Source organism: Phasianus colchicus, chromosome 1 (genome assembly GCF_987193195.1).
Source record: "Phasianus colchicus chromosome 1, bPhaCol1.hap1.1, whole genome shotgun sequence".
Taxonomy (NCBI): Eukaryota; Metazoa; Chordata; class Aves; order Galliformes; family Phasianidae; genus Phasianus; species Phasianus colchicus.
Genome location: NC_143436.1, coordinates 159,217,925 through 159,232,138, shown reverse-complemented (window position 1 = coordinate 159,232,138; position 14,214 = coordinate 159,217,925). Strand labels below are relative to the sequence as shown.

Here is a 14,214-nt window from a genome sequence, read left to right as displayed (position 1 = left end):
AAAGTGTGTCAATGGTTTATGGGCTGGTTCAGCCCAGTTCCGTGACTAGTGGGGCGGAAGGATTTTGCAAAATCCATGCCTCCAGAAAAAAAGGGAACAGGGGACCCCAAAATAATTAAAAACAGTGGCAACGATCTGAGGAGAAACAAACTAATTTACTAAATATAGTATTGGAATGCAAGATAACACACTATAATAAAATATAATTAAAATTGAAGCTAATAAATCAAATATAATGAGAGAGAGAATGTCTGAAAGGTGGATAGGCCTCACCACAACGCTGAGGTGAGATGCGCAGTCCAGTTGAGCAGCAGGGAGACAGAAGGAGAGCCAACGAAGAAGAACAGGCGAAGAAGTCAGGAGTTATATCTCTTCTCTGCGACCACAAAGTTCCTGGGGGAATGTAGTTCTTCTTCTCTTCCGGGCAGGTACCCAGAACTTGAGCATTAACAGTTAAACTCCAGTACCCCCCACGATGTTATGATATGGAATACCGAAAACCAAAAATCACAAAACCATGACAAGTGGAGACAGTGGTATACAGGCCTGAGATAGAATTCTAAGTAAATACTTGGACAAATAAACATGTTTTTAAAAAATGCAAAGTACTAAAACTTCTGCAGGGCTCAGTGAGAACCATCATGTGTTCTCCTAATCTAACTAGCAGAAGGAATAACTATCTCTTCTGGCATGAAAGTTCACTGTGAAGCACTGGTTTTCGTTTGCCTACTTCAGTTAAGACAGCTAGTAAGATATACCTAAAAGCATCTCTGAGTTGCCAATAGGGAAACATATATTGTTCATAAAAACTGATAACAGTTTCAGTCAGCTATCTAGTTTCTGTTAAAACAACTGTTCAGAACAGAATAAAATTTATTTCCCAAATAAGATTTTGGGACTATCATTCTAGGTTTTGATTGTGTTTATATCTAAGCAAGTAATAGTCCAGGATTTTGCTTCTCCTTGTTGGCTCCCTCACCAACTGTGTCAGGAAGTTATTTCCCACACGTTCTAGGAACCTCTGGGACTGTTCCTTCCTGCTGTATTATAATTCCAGCAGATATCTGGGAAGTTGAAGTCCCCCACAAGAACAATGGGGAGAGATCTTGAGACTTCACACAATTGTCTATAACGTGTCCTATACACTTCTACATCCTGGTTGGGTGGCCAGCAGGTGACAGGAAAAGGGGAAATGGCCTCAAGTTACACCAGGGAAGCTCTAGGTTGGACATGAGAAAAAATTTATTTACAGAAAAAAGTTATTAAACACTGGAAGTTGATGGTTGAGTCACCATCAATCCATGTGTTTAAAAACCTTTTGGATGTGGTGCTCAGGGACATGATTTAGCAGAGGGTTGTTTGATTTAGGGTAATATGGTTAGGTTGTGGTTGGACTTGGTGATCTTGAAGGTCTTTTCCAACCTGAACAATTCTATGATTCATTAGATTAGCAATACAATTTTATTTCATAAAGGTCAATCTCAGACAAATAAAATTTGAAAGCTGAATAATTGTTTTAAAACACTGTGGCTGAGCCTGGACGCTTCAGTAAGGAAACATTTCCACTCTTCTGCTAAATTCTGTAATCCACAGTTACTCACTCTAGCCCAAAGTAACTAGGGAACAACAACACTGCAAACAGTGCTGAATGTCCAGGATACTGCACAACTATCTGAAGTTTTTGAGATACTTATATCCCAAGAAATTTAGAACTCTCTTTCTTTTTAGTGCTCAGTCATATTTAATTTGATGACTTTGAATGAATCATTTTTTGTAACTTTACCCTTCTTGGTAACAGTTCAGATATAAAAATTTCTGCGTGGAAAGGTATAATTGATTTCTCTAAAAAAAGTGTGATAATCTGTCATTACTGTGATAAGATGTAAGCCCTGCAACTGCAAGGGCTACTCATGTTTCTCAGTTAACAGATACCACATCCAATATGGGTGATTTGTTGAATATACTTGCAAGCAGATTTTCATTTTCATGTGCATATATCTTTAGAATTCAGACACTGAAGACAATTCAATGACTGAATTTAACAAGTTAGTGTTTGTCATTTTTTTTTAAGTTATTTTTTTATTTTACATTGTTAATTTACAATACCATCTTAGTAACTTTACCTTACTTAAGTGCTCTGTACTACTTCTACCTGCTATTTACTGTACATTTACCACTGGGATACAATGTGTACAATCCACAAAAAGTCTAAATTCATAATAAAGACATCTTTCCTATTTCTCCCAGATAACTGGTATCTGTAGACTTATTGCAGATATCTAACTTTTGCAGATGATAACTTTTGAGTGCCTACAGTTTTTTTAAGACTATTTTCAACATTGCATGATTAAAAAGAAAGCTTGAGAAGTAAGCATAGGGATAATAATCACATAGTAAGCATATCTTCATTCACTTTTGAGTTGGGAATATTCTGTTTACTGAACTGCATCTCATTCTATGGAGGTGTATCCTATTAAAACTGTTTGAATTTCTTTTATAATTATCACTGTTTACAGGGAAAGGTCAGCAAGGAAAAAAAAAAAAAAAAAAAAACATTCATTACTGAGTACTTTATCTCCATGGTTAACAATGAAAGTTTTACCTCTGGAGATGTTACAGATTTCTATTCCCCAGTAGTCTAAATTTCAATTCATTCAGATACTGTGAGTAGATATGAATTTAGTCTCTTCTGGACTGGAAGATTTTTTTTTTTTTTTTTCAGGATTTGGTGAGGTTTTTTTACATTAAGATGGGCATAGATTCCTAAACAAATATATATATGTCTGCATATATCACACACACACTTAGGGCACTCCAAAGGTAATGTAATGCCTCCTATTTATTTCTATGAAAACAACATACTCAAAGAATACAAGAACACTATTTGATAGAGCAAATTCTCAGATGCAAGAAACGTTTTTTCAGCAAAGTAGGAGAAAGGAGAAATTATGACTAGTTGGATCAAAAAGCATTTATCTCAGTGCTATGATTACAAACCTTTGATACCTAATCAGAAAAGACATTTTTAAATTCAGTTTGACAAACCAACCTCAAAAGAACAGAGTGCCTTTGATGTGAGTTGCAATAGCTTGTGCAAACAGTTGAATCATGCCTTTCCGGCATTTCTTAATGAAGTTCACCTTTCAAAATTCTTTCACTGAAAATATCAAAGACCTTATCTGGTCTTTTGTTAATTCCCCTCTGCGCCCTTTTCTACCTTTCAGTATGCCTGACAGAGCAACAGAGAAATACTTAGTCAGAAAGGAAATCTGACGGGTGAAAACAAGGGGAAGGTTGGAATTTTCATCAGTGCTAGCAATCCACATCTGACTAAGGAGACTGTGTAGATGAAATCTCTCTATCCGCACTGCCTTGGTTAGGTCAGTTGTTCACTGGCAAAAGTTGAATATGACAATTTTCTGAATGGAAAGTATTAATGAAGACATTTCTATCTGTAAATTTGGAACAATACTTCATGCATTTGGTAACACAGGAGTGGGATACATTAGGAATAAATACAGTTTTGTTTAAGAAAAAATGAAAAAATGTCATAGAATAAGTGCCAACAATTAAAGAACTATTAACTGCCAGAATTTGAAAATTCTCTGAGAGTAACACCTTCATATGAATAATATAATTATGGTAAAACTCTACTTCCTACATTAGAAGGTAAACTTTTCTGAAAGAAAGAACCTGTATCAAGTAAATTTAATTGTAATCAAAGTTACAATTTGGGCTACTTTATCTTTGCAAGACTGAATGCAAATTCCTCCAGTTAAAAACATCATTGACTCTATCAGACTCTATCAGAGTTAAGATAAAGTAGTCTGTAAATTATTATTTTACTACACTGTAAGGTTAAGGCTCCTTAATCTCTGTCTTGTTTATTAAAACATAAATGCAGTGCATCTGTCATTAGATAAGAAAATGTTTTTGAGATCACAGAATGACTGTGCTAGATTGAGCTGGTATACTTAGGATATTCATTTGCTTTGTCAGTTCAATCATCTTAGATCAAAATATTGTTCCATATTTTCTTTCTCTATATTCATTTACTGCACAGTTTTTTTACTGAAGAAAATCATCAGTGCACTGCAATTATATGGATGACTAGAAAAAGTCTTAGATCGTTTAGTCTGTGACCTTCACAATGAACAAATCATTCTCAATTCACTGAATTCAATCAATAATGAAATGCTCAGCTAAAGCTGCTCTACTGATTCAAAAGAAATTTCATTTTATCTCAATAGAAGTTATTGAGAAGTTGATCTAGTTTCAAATTAGAAAAAAATAGTTAACAGTGGATATGACATGAGATTTTGTTGCTGAAAGTAGTAGATACTTGATAGCTTCTGTAATAGCTGTCAAAGTTCATGAAGATATTGATCAAATTATATTAGCTTTGTAAAAATTTTATTAAGATTTAAATGTTTACATATCCTACTTGATGTATAAATATGTGGAAATAAGAAAGTATGTATATACATTTATATGTACACATATGAATATGACATCCATATATAACATCTATATAATTACAATGGGACTCACATTACATTCAAAAATTTTGACTAGGCAGTGTGAGCAGATTGCCTTCTTCTGCCATGTTTGAGGCTGGAGAGGTGGGCTGACAAGAACCTTGAGCAGTCCAACAAGTAAAAGTGCTCAGGGGAAATCTTATCAATGTCTACGAAGGGAGCGTGCAAAGAGAACAGGTTCATATCAGTAGTGCCCAGTGCCAAGAGCCAATGAGCACAGATTAAAACACAGAAGGGGCCAGTCTAAACATCAAGAAACACTTGACTTTGTGAGTGACTGAACACTGGAATAGGTTGACCAGGCTGTGAAATGATCTTGAAGATGTTCAAAAAATGCCTGGGCAACTTGTCCTACGTATCTCTGCTTGAGCAGTGGGAGTGGATCAGATGACTTCCATGGGCCCCTCCGACCTTAGCCATTTGGTTAATGGCCAAATTTTATTCATTCTGTCTGCTTGCTCTGAAGTATTCTTAACACACAAACTAAAACATAACACACTGTGTTTTATTGTCTACACAGAATCTTTTATCCACTGTAAAATTAGGAGAAAAATAAATGAGTAGAAAAGACAAAGTGTTTGCTATTACAAAACCTGAATGGCAGTCCTTGCAGCAAATAATTGTAATACTAAATTTATGCTGGTTAATGATCCATGGTCGAAAAAAATCTTGCTCATATGGTTAAAAAGACAAACAAATGTACACGGCGCTTTATATGCACTGAAAAGATGCAGATGCACAACAAACATGCAAAATTTGAAAACATCCTAAACAGCTGGTAGCCTGGTCATAGCTTACTGAGACAAATCAGCCTCAGTAAGTTCCCACTCTGTAATTTAGCAATGGCTTTAGCATCTACCATGTTTTCTAACAATCAAGGCAATGCATACTGACTGTAAATGTGTCATGCTTTTATGAGTTGGTCATCAGTATTTTCCACTTCATAACATCATGTAGTGCACTGAGAGTTGAAGAGTTAATGCTCCAGTTCCGGGTGCCTTTCCCAGAAGAGAAGAAGAACATCTCCCACAGGACTGTTTGCTGTTTAGTTACTGTTTTCCACTCAGAAGGAAAGATAAAAAACATTCATAGATCACGAGATGCCCCTTTTTTCAATCTTCCAGTTAGTCTCTGTTTCGAGTGCCATATTGCCTCAGCTTGCTTAGAGTAAGGCCTTTAGTTTTTGGACACTCTCTCATTTTATTTATTATCTTCAACTCCAATTATATTGTATTATATTGTGTTATCTTGCATTCCAATGTCTTATTTAGTAAATTAGTTTGTTTCTCCTCAGATTGTTGCCACTGTTTTGTTTTTAGGCCTATCTCCCTACTATTTCCCCTTTCCCAGGGTGTGGGTCCGTGGGTCCCCCTACCCTGGTTGTCACAGAACCAAGCTGAACCAGCCCATAAACAACTGACAAATTGAATCTTCCTTTTCACTGTGAATTTTTATATTTCATTGTCCTCTTCTAAGAGTCACAGATTTACTAACCTAGGAACATGAAAAGAAGCAGACTTTTGCAGAGATTCCTTTTTAACAGCCTGAATGTAAAATGCCAAGTTAAATCTTTCTTGAAAAACTGAGAAGACTATGATGCCTATTGAATTGAAATAGACATTCACTGAGCTGTATGGGATCCTCACATAGGAAATAAGAATTAGTGTGCAGAAAAGTACAAAAGAACAGAGCAGGGCACTGAATTAGTAACAAGCCTTAATGATTCTGCTACGATAAAATGCCACAGATAGTTTACTATATGATGCATGAAAGGCAAAGAAGCAGAACTCCTGGAGGAGACTATAATCAGCCATGCAATCACATTTTGTAGGTGGTTATATGAATGCAATATATTACAAATTCTCTTGTGCAAAACACTGAACTGCTATTAAGGACTTAGTGGAATTATTAACCTATGCCTCTCTGAGGTCATTACACAATAAATATATCCCATATGTGCGACTACAAAACAATTTTGATAACCTTTCATATGCACATACTGATTTGATTTGGATTTTGCTATTTTCTTGAAAATGAAGGTTCAGTAAGCTAACCTTTCTCATATTTAATTTGCAGTAATGCATAACAGTTAAAAGGGACATACTGAACAAAAACAACTGCTACTTGCAACAAGCACAATTTTAATTTAAATAACACAAGACTTATTCTAGGTTTGTTTCATTATAGGACATGAAAACAAAATATTACTCTCACATAAACCGATATCTGAATTTGCCTGCTCCCCGTTTCTTATATAAAATTAAAAAGCATAGAGCTGGAAAAATACTGCTATGAAAAAAATCCAATTTGTGAGAATACATTACCAAATGAATTCAATTATTGTAAAACCAGTGGAACTCAATATAGCTGAATGAATATACATTATAACAAATATTTTTAAACAGTACACTTGATTTCATCAAAGCCTTTCCACAAAACACCAATTTATCTGAAAATCTGAAACATAAATTTGCATGTGTGTGAAAGGACAAAATAGTAAATAGTATATTCAGTCTTCAAAAAAATGTTAGTATGCTTTATTTCTGTGAATGCTGAAGTAGAATTTCTATCATGCTTAAGCCATTTTAAATTCTATCTGTATAATCAAGCAACACAGTAAATCTGTTACTGTCAATTTACTATAGATTATCTCATAAAGAACAGAACCTCATATTTTTATGTCTTTCAATTAAAAAAAAAAATGCGAAGAGGGAATACATTTAAATATCGTCATTAATGTAAATAGGAGAATGGAAAACAAACAACTCTGATGTTAAAACTATTTTATTGGCTTAAGATGATCTATATTTATCATAGAATCACAGAACCATAAAATGGCCTGTTTTCAGAAGGACTCAACCCTGCTATGAGCAGGGTTGCCAACTACTAAGCCAGGCTGCCCAGAGCCACATCCAGCCTGGCCTTGAATGCATCCAGGGATGGGGCATCCACAACCTCTCTGGACAACCTGTTCCAGTGCATCACCACCCTCTGTGTGAAAAAACATCCTCCTAATATCTAATCCAAATCTTCCATCTCAGTTTAAAATCATTCTCCCCTGTCCTATCACTATCCATCCATGTATAAACAGTCGTTCCCCCTTCTGCTTATACACTCCCTTCAAATACTGGAAGGCTCCCCTGAGCGTTCTCTTCTCCAAGCTAAATAAGCCCAATTCCTTCAACCTTTCCTCGTAAGAGAGGTGCTCCAGCCCTCTGATTATCTCAGTGGCCCTCCTCTGGACCCATTTCAAGAGCTCTGTCTCTTTCTTGCGCTGAGGGCCCCAGGCATGGACGCAGTATTCTAGTTGGGCCTCAGAAGAGCTGAATAGAGGGGGATAATCACCTCCCTCTCCCTCCTGGCCACTCCTTTTTTAATGCAGCTGAGGACACAGTTGGCCTTCTGGGCTGCAAGTGCACGCTGCTGGCTCATGTCCAGCTTCTTGTCCACCAGGACCCCCAAGTCCTACTTGTGCCTCTTCATTTATTTTCAATTGCCCATAGAAGTATCAATTTTCTTCATTTAAGACATAATAGAAGTCACAATCTGAGACAGAGTTCCCTGGTTTCCTTTATAACTGAAGAAGCAAAAAAGGCACTTATAGGACATAATTAATGCTGTCCTAGCATAAGTGTCTAGAATAAGTAAGACGTATGATAATTTAAAATTATTTCTTCAGTTGATCATAAGGTGAGCTTATGAGGACAACTGACTCAGTTGTAGATGTCTATCCAAAAGTATCTCAAGTTATGTGTGATGAATTCCTCTCTCACCTCCAAATTTTACAGTTCACATTGTATTATTTTTTGCCAGGTAGCTAAAAGCAAATACTGTCAATTGATAAGCAGAAGTAATAAGTAGTATAGGTGCATTGCAAACAGCATCTTCTACTCTCAAACAAAGAGAACCTTTTACAAACCCCATGTCTCTAATTTCATTTTAGAAAATTAGATACTCAGAATTTTGCATAAGATAATCGTATTACTGGGATGCAATTTCGCCCAGGTTTCTAGCTTTAGTGCACGTGGCTTCTTAATAAAAAGTGTCAGAACAATATTGTGTTACTGTAAAATGAGTTTTATTAAGGATCACTTTAAAAAAAATAAAAAGTTGTAAAAGAGAAACTTAGAATCTAAACACACTTAGAATTGCAGGTTTAATGCAGTTTAATGTCAGAATCAAATTTCTGTTTACTTCCTGTATGAATGTAGTTGCCTTCAGTCAGACCAGGTTTCCTGGGTCAATGTCTGGCTGAAGCAAGTTGAAAGAGCATGCAACAAACCTCATCGTATTTTAGACTGATAAACTCGGTTAACTAGAACGGGCATATACAAGAAAGATGAGTCAACTGACAATTTTTCATGCAGTAGTTTATGCTGAACATACACACTGAAATGTCATGTCTATTTTTTTATGTATTTGATATGGATATTAAACAAAAGGAATAAGTATATATAAAAGTATATACATACAGAAAAATGATGTTTGACATGAGTGTAAGAGCCTCAAGATTTTAGGGTGTGTACAATGTGGCTGTACTTACTTTAAAAGGTACCTCAAGTACAATAGGACAAAAGTTATTTACTACGGTGTGTCACAGTTATTCATCCTTCTAAGAAATGCATTTGAACTGTAAAAGAATACCCTACTCACTTGCCATTTAATGCTGCTACTCCAACAGTGCTTCTGGCAATTGACATACTTGCCACAAATGTCCACTGCTGACTTTGAGGGTCCCATCTCTCAACTGTATTCAAATAGCTCCAACCATCATGGCCTCCCACTGCATAAATAGGCCCTTCAAGCACTGTAACTCCTAAAATGAAGGAGAGAGTGAGAGAATGTAAAAATATTATTTCTCTGGAAATAATAAGAATAATAGTAAATGTTTTCCATAATAGTGATGCCTAAACTTGCATACTCAAGGTGAAAATGGAAACACTGATTTGAAATTTGATAAATTAAAAGTTAACATATAGGAAAAAAAATAATGCCAATGAGCATGGCTTTATGAAGTTCTTGTCAAACAGACTCAAGGTCTTATTAAACAAACCTAATTTCATTCTTTGAGAAAGTTGTTTGCTTCACGGAATTATCTGCCAATGATGTAAGCATCTTAAAATTTCTGTAAGCTTTTTAATCTGTGGCATGTAACATTCTGATCATTACTTAGCTTGTAGAATGTAAGCAAATCACACAACATATAGACTGTTTATATGGTAGATCTCAAGTATTATCAGCCAAAGAGATATCTGTTGAATAGAATTTTCTTCTAGTGTTCCACAGCAGAGGGAAAGATGTCTGACACCTTCAGAATTCCTGTCAATTATGTAGATGAAAATAGAATATTTTTTTTCACTAGCAGAAGGTAGACTGGCATAGAATCAAGGGAAAAAAAAAAAATTTCAAAGACTGGAGGAAGTGACTTACAGTGAGGAACTTAAACTATTTAAAACTGCATCATCAATTTTCTTTATGAAAATTTTCCTTTAGAAAAGTGACAAGTGACAATGACAGAATGAGTGCCGTCAGAGGAAAATAATGTTGGATATGTAAGGATTCTTTATCTAGCAAAGAAGGGGTAGAGATGGTCCCAAATAATTATTATTCTGGAAATCTCAGGCTAAATCCAAACCACCCATTAGCCAATGTGACTGCACGTGACCCACTGATCTAACCTATCCAGAACCCTCTGCAAAGCCTTCTTATGCTCAAACAGATAAACAGTCAAACTAACAGTTCATTCAAGCCTCTCAATCAGATCACTGAAAAAAATGCTAAATAAAATCGGCCCTAAGACTGAAACCTGCAGGATGCCACTGGTGACTGGCTTTCAACTGGATTGAGTTGCATTCACCATGAGTATTTGAGTCTGGCCATTCAGCCTGTTCTTCACCAAGTGAAGCCACAAAAAAAAACAGTTTTTCCAGGAGAATACTGTGGGAGATGGTGTCAAACACTACTAAAATCCAGGTAAACAACATCCACAGCCTTTCCATCATCTACTAAGTGGGTTAACTTGTCATAGAAGAAAATCAGGTTAGCCAGGCCGGACCTGCCCATGCTGTCTGCTTCTGATCATTCAGTTTTGCCTGACAGTTATACAAATTCCCAAATGCTGGACAGTGAAATTTATGTTATCCAAAACATATTTGCTACAATTTATTGTAATGATGCCACTGAAGACATTGTAAGTAAAATAGTGTTCACTGACTCCTACGTGATGAGAACTTTGTTTTGGGTTTGTAAAATGCATGTAAAGACCTGTGAGAGGCATAATTCCTCTAGATTTCTTTCCCAATATCTATTACTTTGCATTTTGCACTTGCTCTTGTGTAATCAATTCAATTGATTTTGTTTTTTTTTTTCACCAAAGTATTCTTTTAATTCACTCAAGCTTACTGAATAACTTCTATATATTTTTCTATCATTATGTTCAATTTCACTGTAAGCTAATTTTATACTGATAGAGGGCAGTGTTGTAGTTAGAAAATATGACAAAACAAAAATGCTGTTTTAATGTGTCCAGGTCCTGCTTCTCTGCAAAAAAAAAAAAAAAAAAAAAAAAAAAAAAAAAAAAGTATGATTTAGAGTCTTATTACTACAAGATCTGGAAACAGCAATCTGTTAAATTCAGGATAAGGACAATATTCCAAATCTTAACCAAAGAAGGGAATATTGGAATTGTGAAATCAGGAATGTGCTAGATTCTCTATTGCTTGAACTTTTTGTATTTTAGAAGGATATTGAAAATCATTGTGAAGTCACATCCACAAGGTAGAAATGACTGCATGAAATTCAGCAGTGCTCTTGCAAAAAATTCCACCTACATGATCACAGAAGTAGCTACAGGTCATAAAATTTATGATTCAGTATAAACTTGCTAAATTTGGGCATTAAGTATCACAGTCCAACTGTGGTATAGACTGTGTCACATTATGGGGAATAATGAACAACTCTGAAGTCTGGTCCAGACAAACTTGTTGAACTGCTAATTGCAGGAGGCCAATGGATGAACAAATGTAAGATATCACACATAATTTAATATATAATGACAAAGAGAGTGAGATACTTTGCAGGACAAGCATCTCTATGGGGGAGGAAAAAAAAAAAAAAGCCCCACAAAAACTTAGACCTTTGTGTAAATCTAAATGCATAATATTCTTCTTTCTTGTTCTTCAATAACAAATCCAGTGTTTCTCTTCTACCATTCAAACATTCACTCTCCTTTCCACTCCAGTGGGCTTATAAACTAATAATCCTCCTTATCTTCTATCCATTCTCCATCTATTGCTTAGCACAGATTAAAAAGTAGAAGCAATTTGGTGTAGGGGGCACAAAATGTCACCAAGTCATTACTATTCAAGTATATCAGACAACTTCTGGAGATTTTGCCTGTCAAATAACAACAGATTAGTTGAATATTCTTTTTTGGTCATCTATACGTCTTTCCAAAGAATTAAGGCAGAGGTTGTATACTGGAACAAATCAAGTAGTTTCTTCTGCACAAAACAAAACAAACAAACAAAAAAAGTAATGATGGTAAAGTCTAACTTGTTTTATTTTATACACTAGATAATTAAATGTGAAATTTCATTTCTGCAGCCATAATTTTAACTGAGTTTGAAATACCATTATAGTTCTTGGGATATTGCATATAGGACAGCCTTAGTTAAAACTTGGAATTTAGGATGTGATGAACTGGGGAATTAGACCTGACCTACCTTCCTCAGTGAATACTTAGTGACATAATGTAGAAAATACCTGTCCTTATATATACTCAGAGGCTGGTATCAAAGCTGATTGAAAGAGTTATGAAAATACCCTGGCGCTCTAGGGCCCAACAATATTACACTGACATGATTATATGATGCAGATTTATATAAGTTAAATGTCTGCCTGCAACTTGTTCACATTTAGTATTGTAGACGAGATACCAGATTCTCTACTCTGCTACAGTATTAACCGGAGAACTTGACTCAGAAATCATTAGAAGTGTTGCCATTATGTTTTGTAGCTCCTCAGTGAATTGGGTCATGATGCATGGGTGCAAATTACAATGACAAATAATTTTATAATTCAGGAAAATAAATAAATAAATAAATAAATCTCTGTATGCTCCTCATCACTGGGAGAAAAATTCCAAAGCAAAATCTAATATACATGCAAATCCAGCATACATGCAAATCATTATTGTGAAGAAAATACTTTAAATGCTCAGGTCTTCTGTCAAGAAAGCTGGAATTACATATTTCCCTTGATATTTCAACATTAAAGAAACAATAATTTAATGACATAGAAAGATTCTCAAACGAACCTTTAGCTAGCTGCTTCCTGAATGGCAAATAATTTAGGTATGTCAGAACATTGTAGTAAGGAAGTCTGTTGCAAAAATATTCCTCCCTATTTAATGCTTAGGAAGTTATCATTTCTTCTGAGGACTCAAGTTCTTTAATTTTATATGTTTTACTTTATTTTCTATTTGTGATTTTGCACAATTTCAGCGTATCAGCACACACTGAGCAAGATTACATATATTGATCATAGTAGTGCTTCATGAGATGCAACTGTACCTGAAGAGATTTACCAGTGCAGTAAAGTGAGATGCTTCCAACAAGATACTGTCTCAAAGATCTTTTCTGGAGATACATGGCATGAGTCTTTGCTTGAGTTATTTCATTTTACTTTTGGTCACGCAGTTTAAAATGAATCCTAGTGAATAATCTTTTTTGAAACTGTTCCTTCTTGTTACATAAATAACAAAGGAGTAGACATTTTCTTTACACTCATGAAGCACATCTTTTATAGATGAATGTGTTCTTCCCAACTGAAAGCATTAAGTTTTTATGACTGCCAATTTATAAAGGTATAAAAGTACTTCAGGCTCCTTTCATGAAAGAGATATACTGTAGCTTTGACATGTACCAGACTCACAGCTCTGTTGATTTAAGTTTGATTTGAACAGACATTGTGGTCACTTTTTCAGAATATCTAAAAGTACAGCAATTGTGTTGTATGAATCTGGAAATATTGAATGTCATTGCCTAAACCAGTAGGACTTGGTCAACAGCATACATGTATGATTTTATGAGAGCTGCAGTATTTTCAGCTTGATTACTGGGGTTGAATGATTAAAAATAAACAAATACATGTCTGTGAAATGAGCAACTGATGATTATCAGAATACTCTACAAGTAAGATCTAGAAAAGTTTCCTTTATCCAGTGTTCTTGCTTTTGTCAGTATAGCAAATATTCTGAAAAACAAAACAAACAAAAAAACCCAACTTATACTTTTCATGATTTTTAAAAATTGTTAATAGTTGGTGTGCTTACAGTACTTTTTTAGCAGTTAATTATAAATAATTACAATTTTAGCATACCAAAAGGGTACAATAACATCATTTTTTTGTTTTTAATGCTAAAATAATGCTCTGCATTTTACCAACATTGTTTTCTTCTTGACTTTCATCTCTCACCTGCTGCCCATTAGGACACTGGAGGTTCATATCTGCCTCTGTGTCCATAATGAAATCTCAAATTTTCATCCACCTGCCTGCTGATCTCTGTATTTTGTTTTCTCCTTATAATGGTTTGTTCCATATACACACAGCATAGTGAAAAATTGGAATTATTTTGCTGTAAAACTTTTTTTTTTTTTAACAACATACTTTTATT

At 35.0% G+C, this 14,214-nt stretch overlaps 1 protein-coding gene across 2 annotated transcripts in view; it reads right to left on the bottom strand.

Annotated features, from left to right (window-relative positions):
• KLHL1 (kelch like family member 1) overlaps nucleotides 1–14,214 on the bottom strand; it is a 244,638-nt gene that overhangs the window by 7,209 nt on the left and 223,215 nt on the right. For both annotated transcript variants that reach the window (XM_090131050.1, XM_090131055.1), the window contains exon 8: nucleotides 9,192–9,354. In XM_090131050.1, coding sequence (XP_089987176.1) covers nucleotides 9,192–9,354 — 163 coding nt within the window. The remainder of the gene's footprint in view (nucleotides 1–9,191; nucleotides 9,355–14,214) is intronic.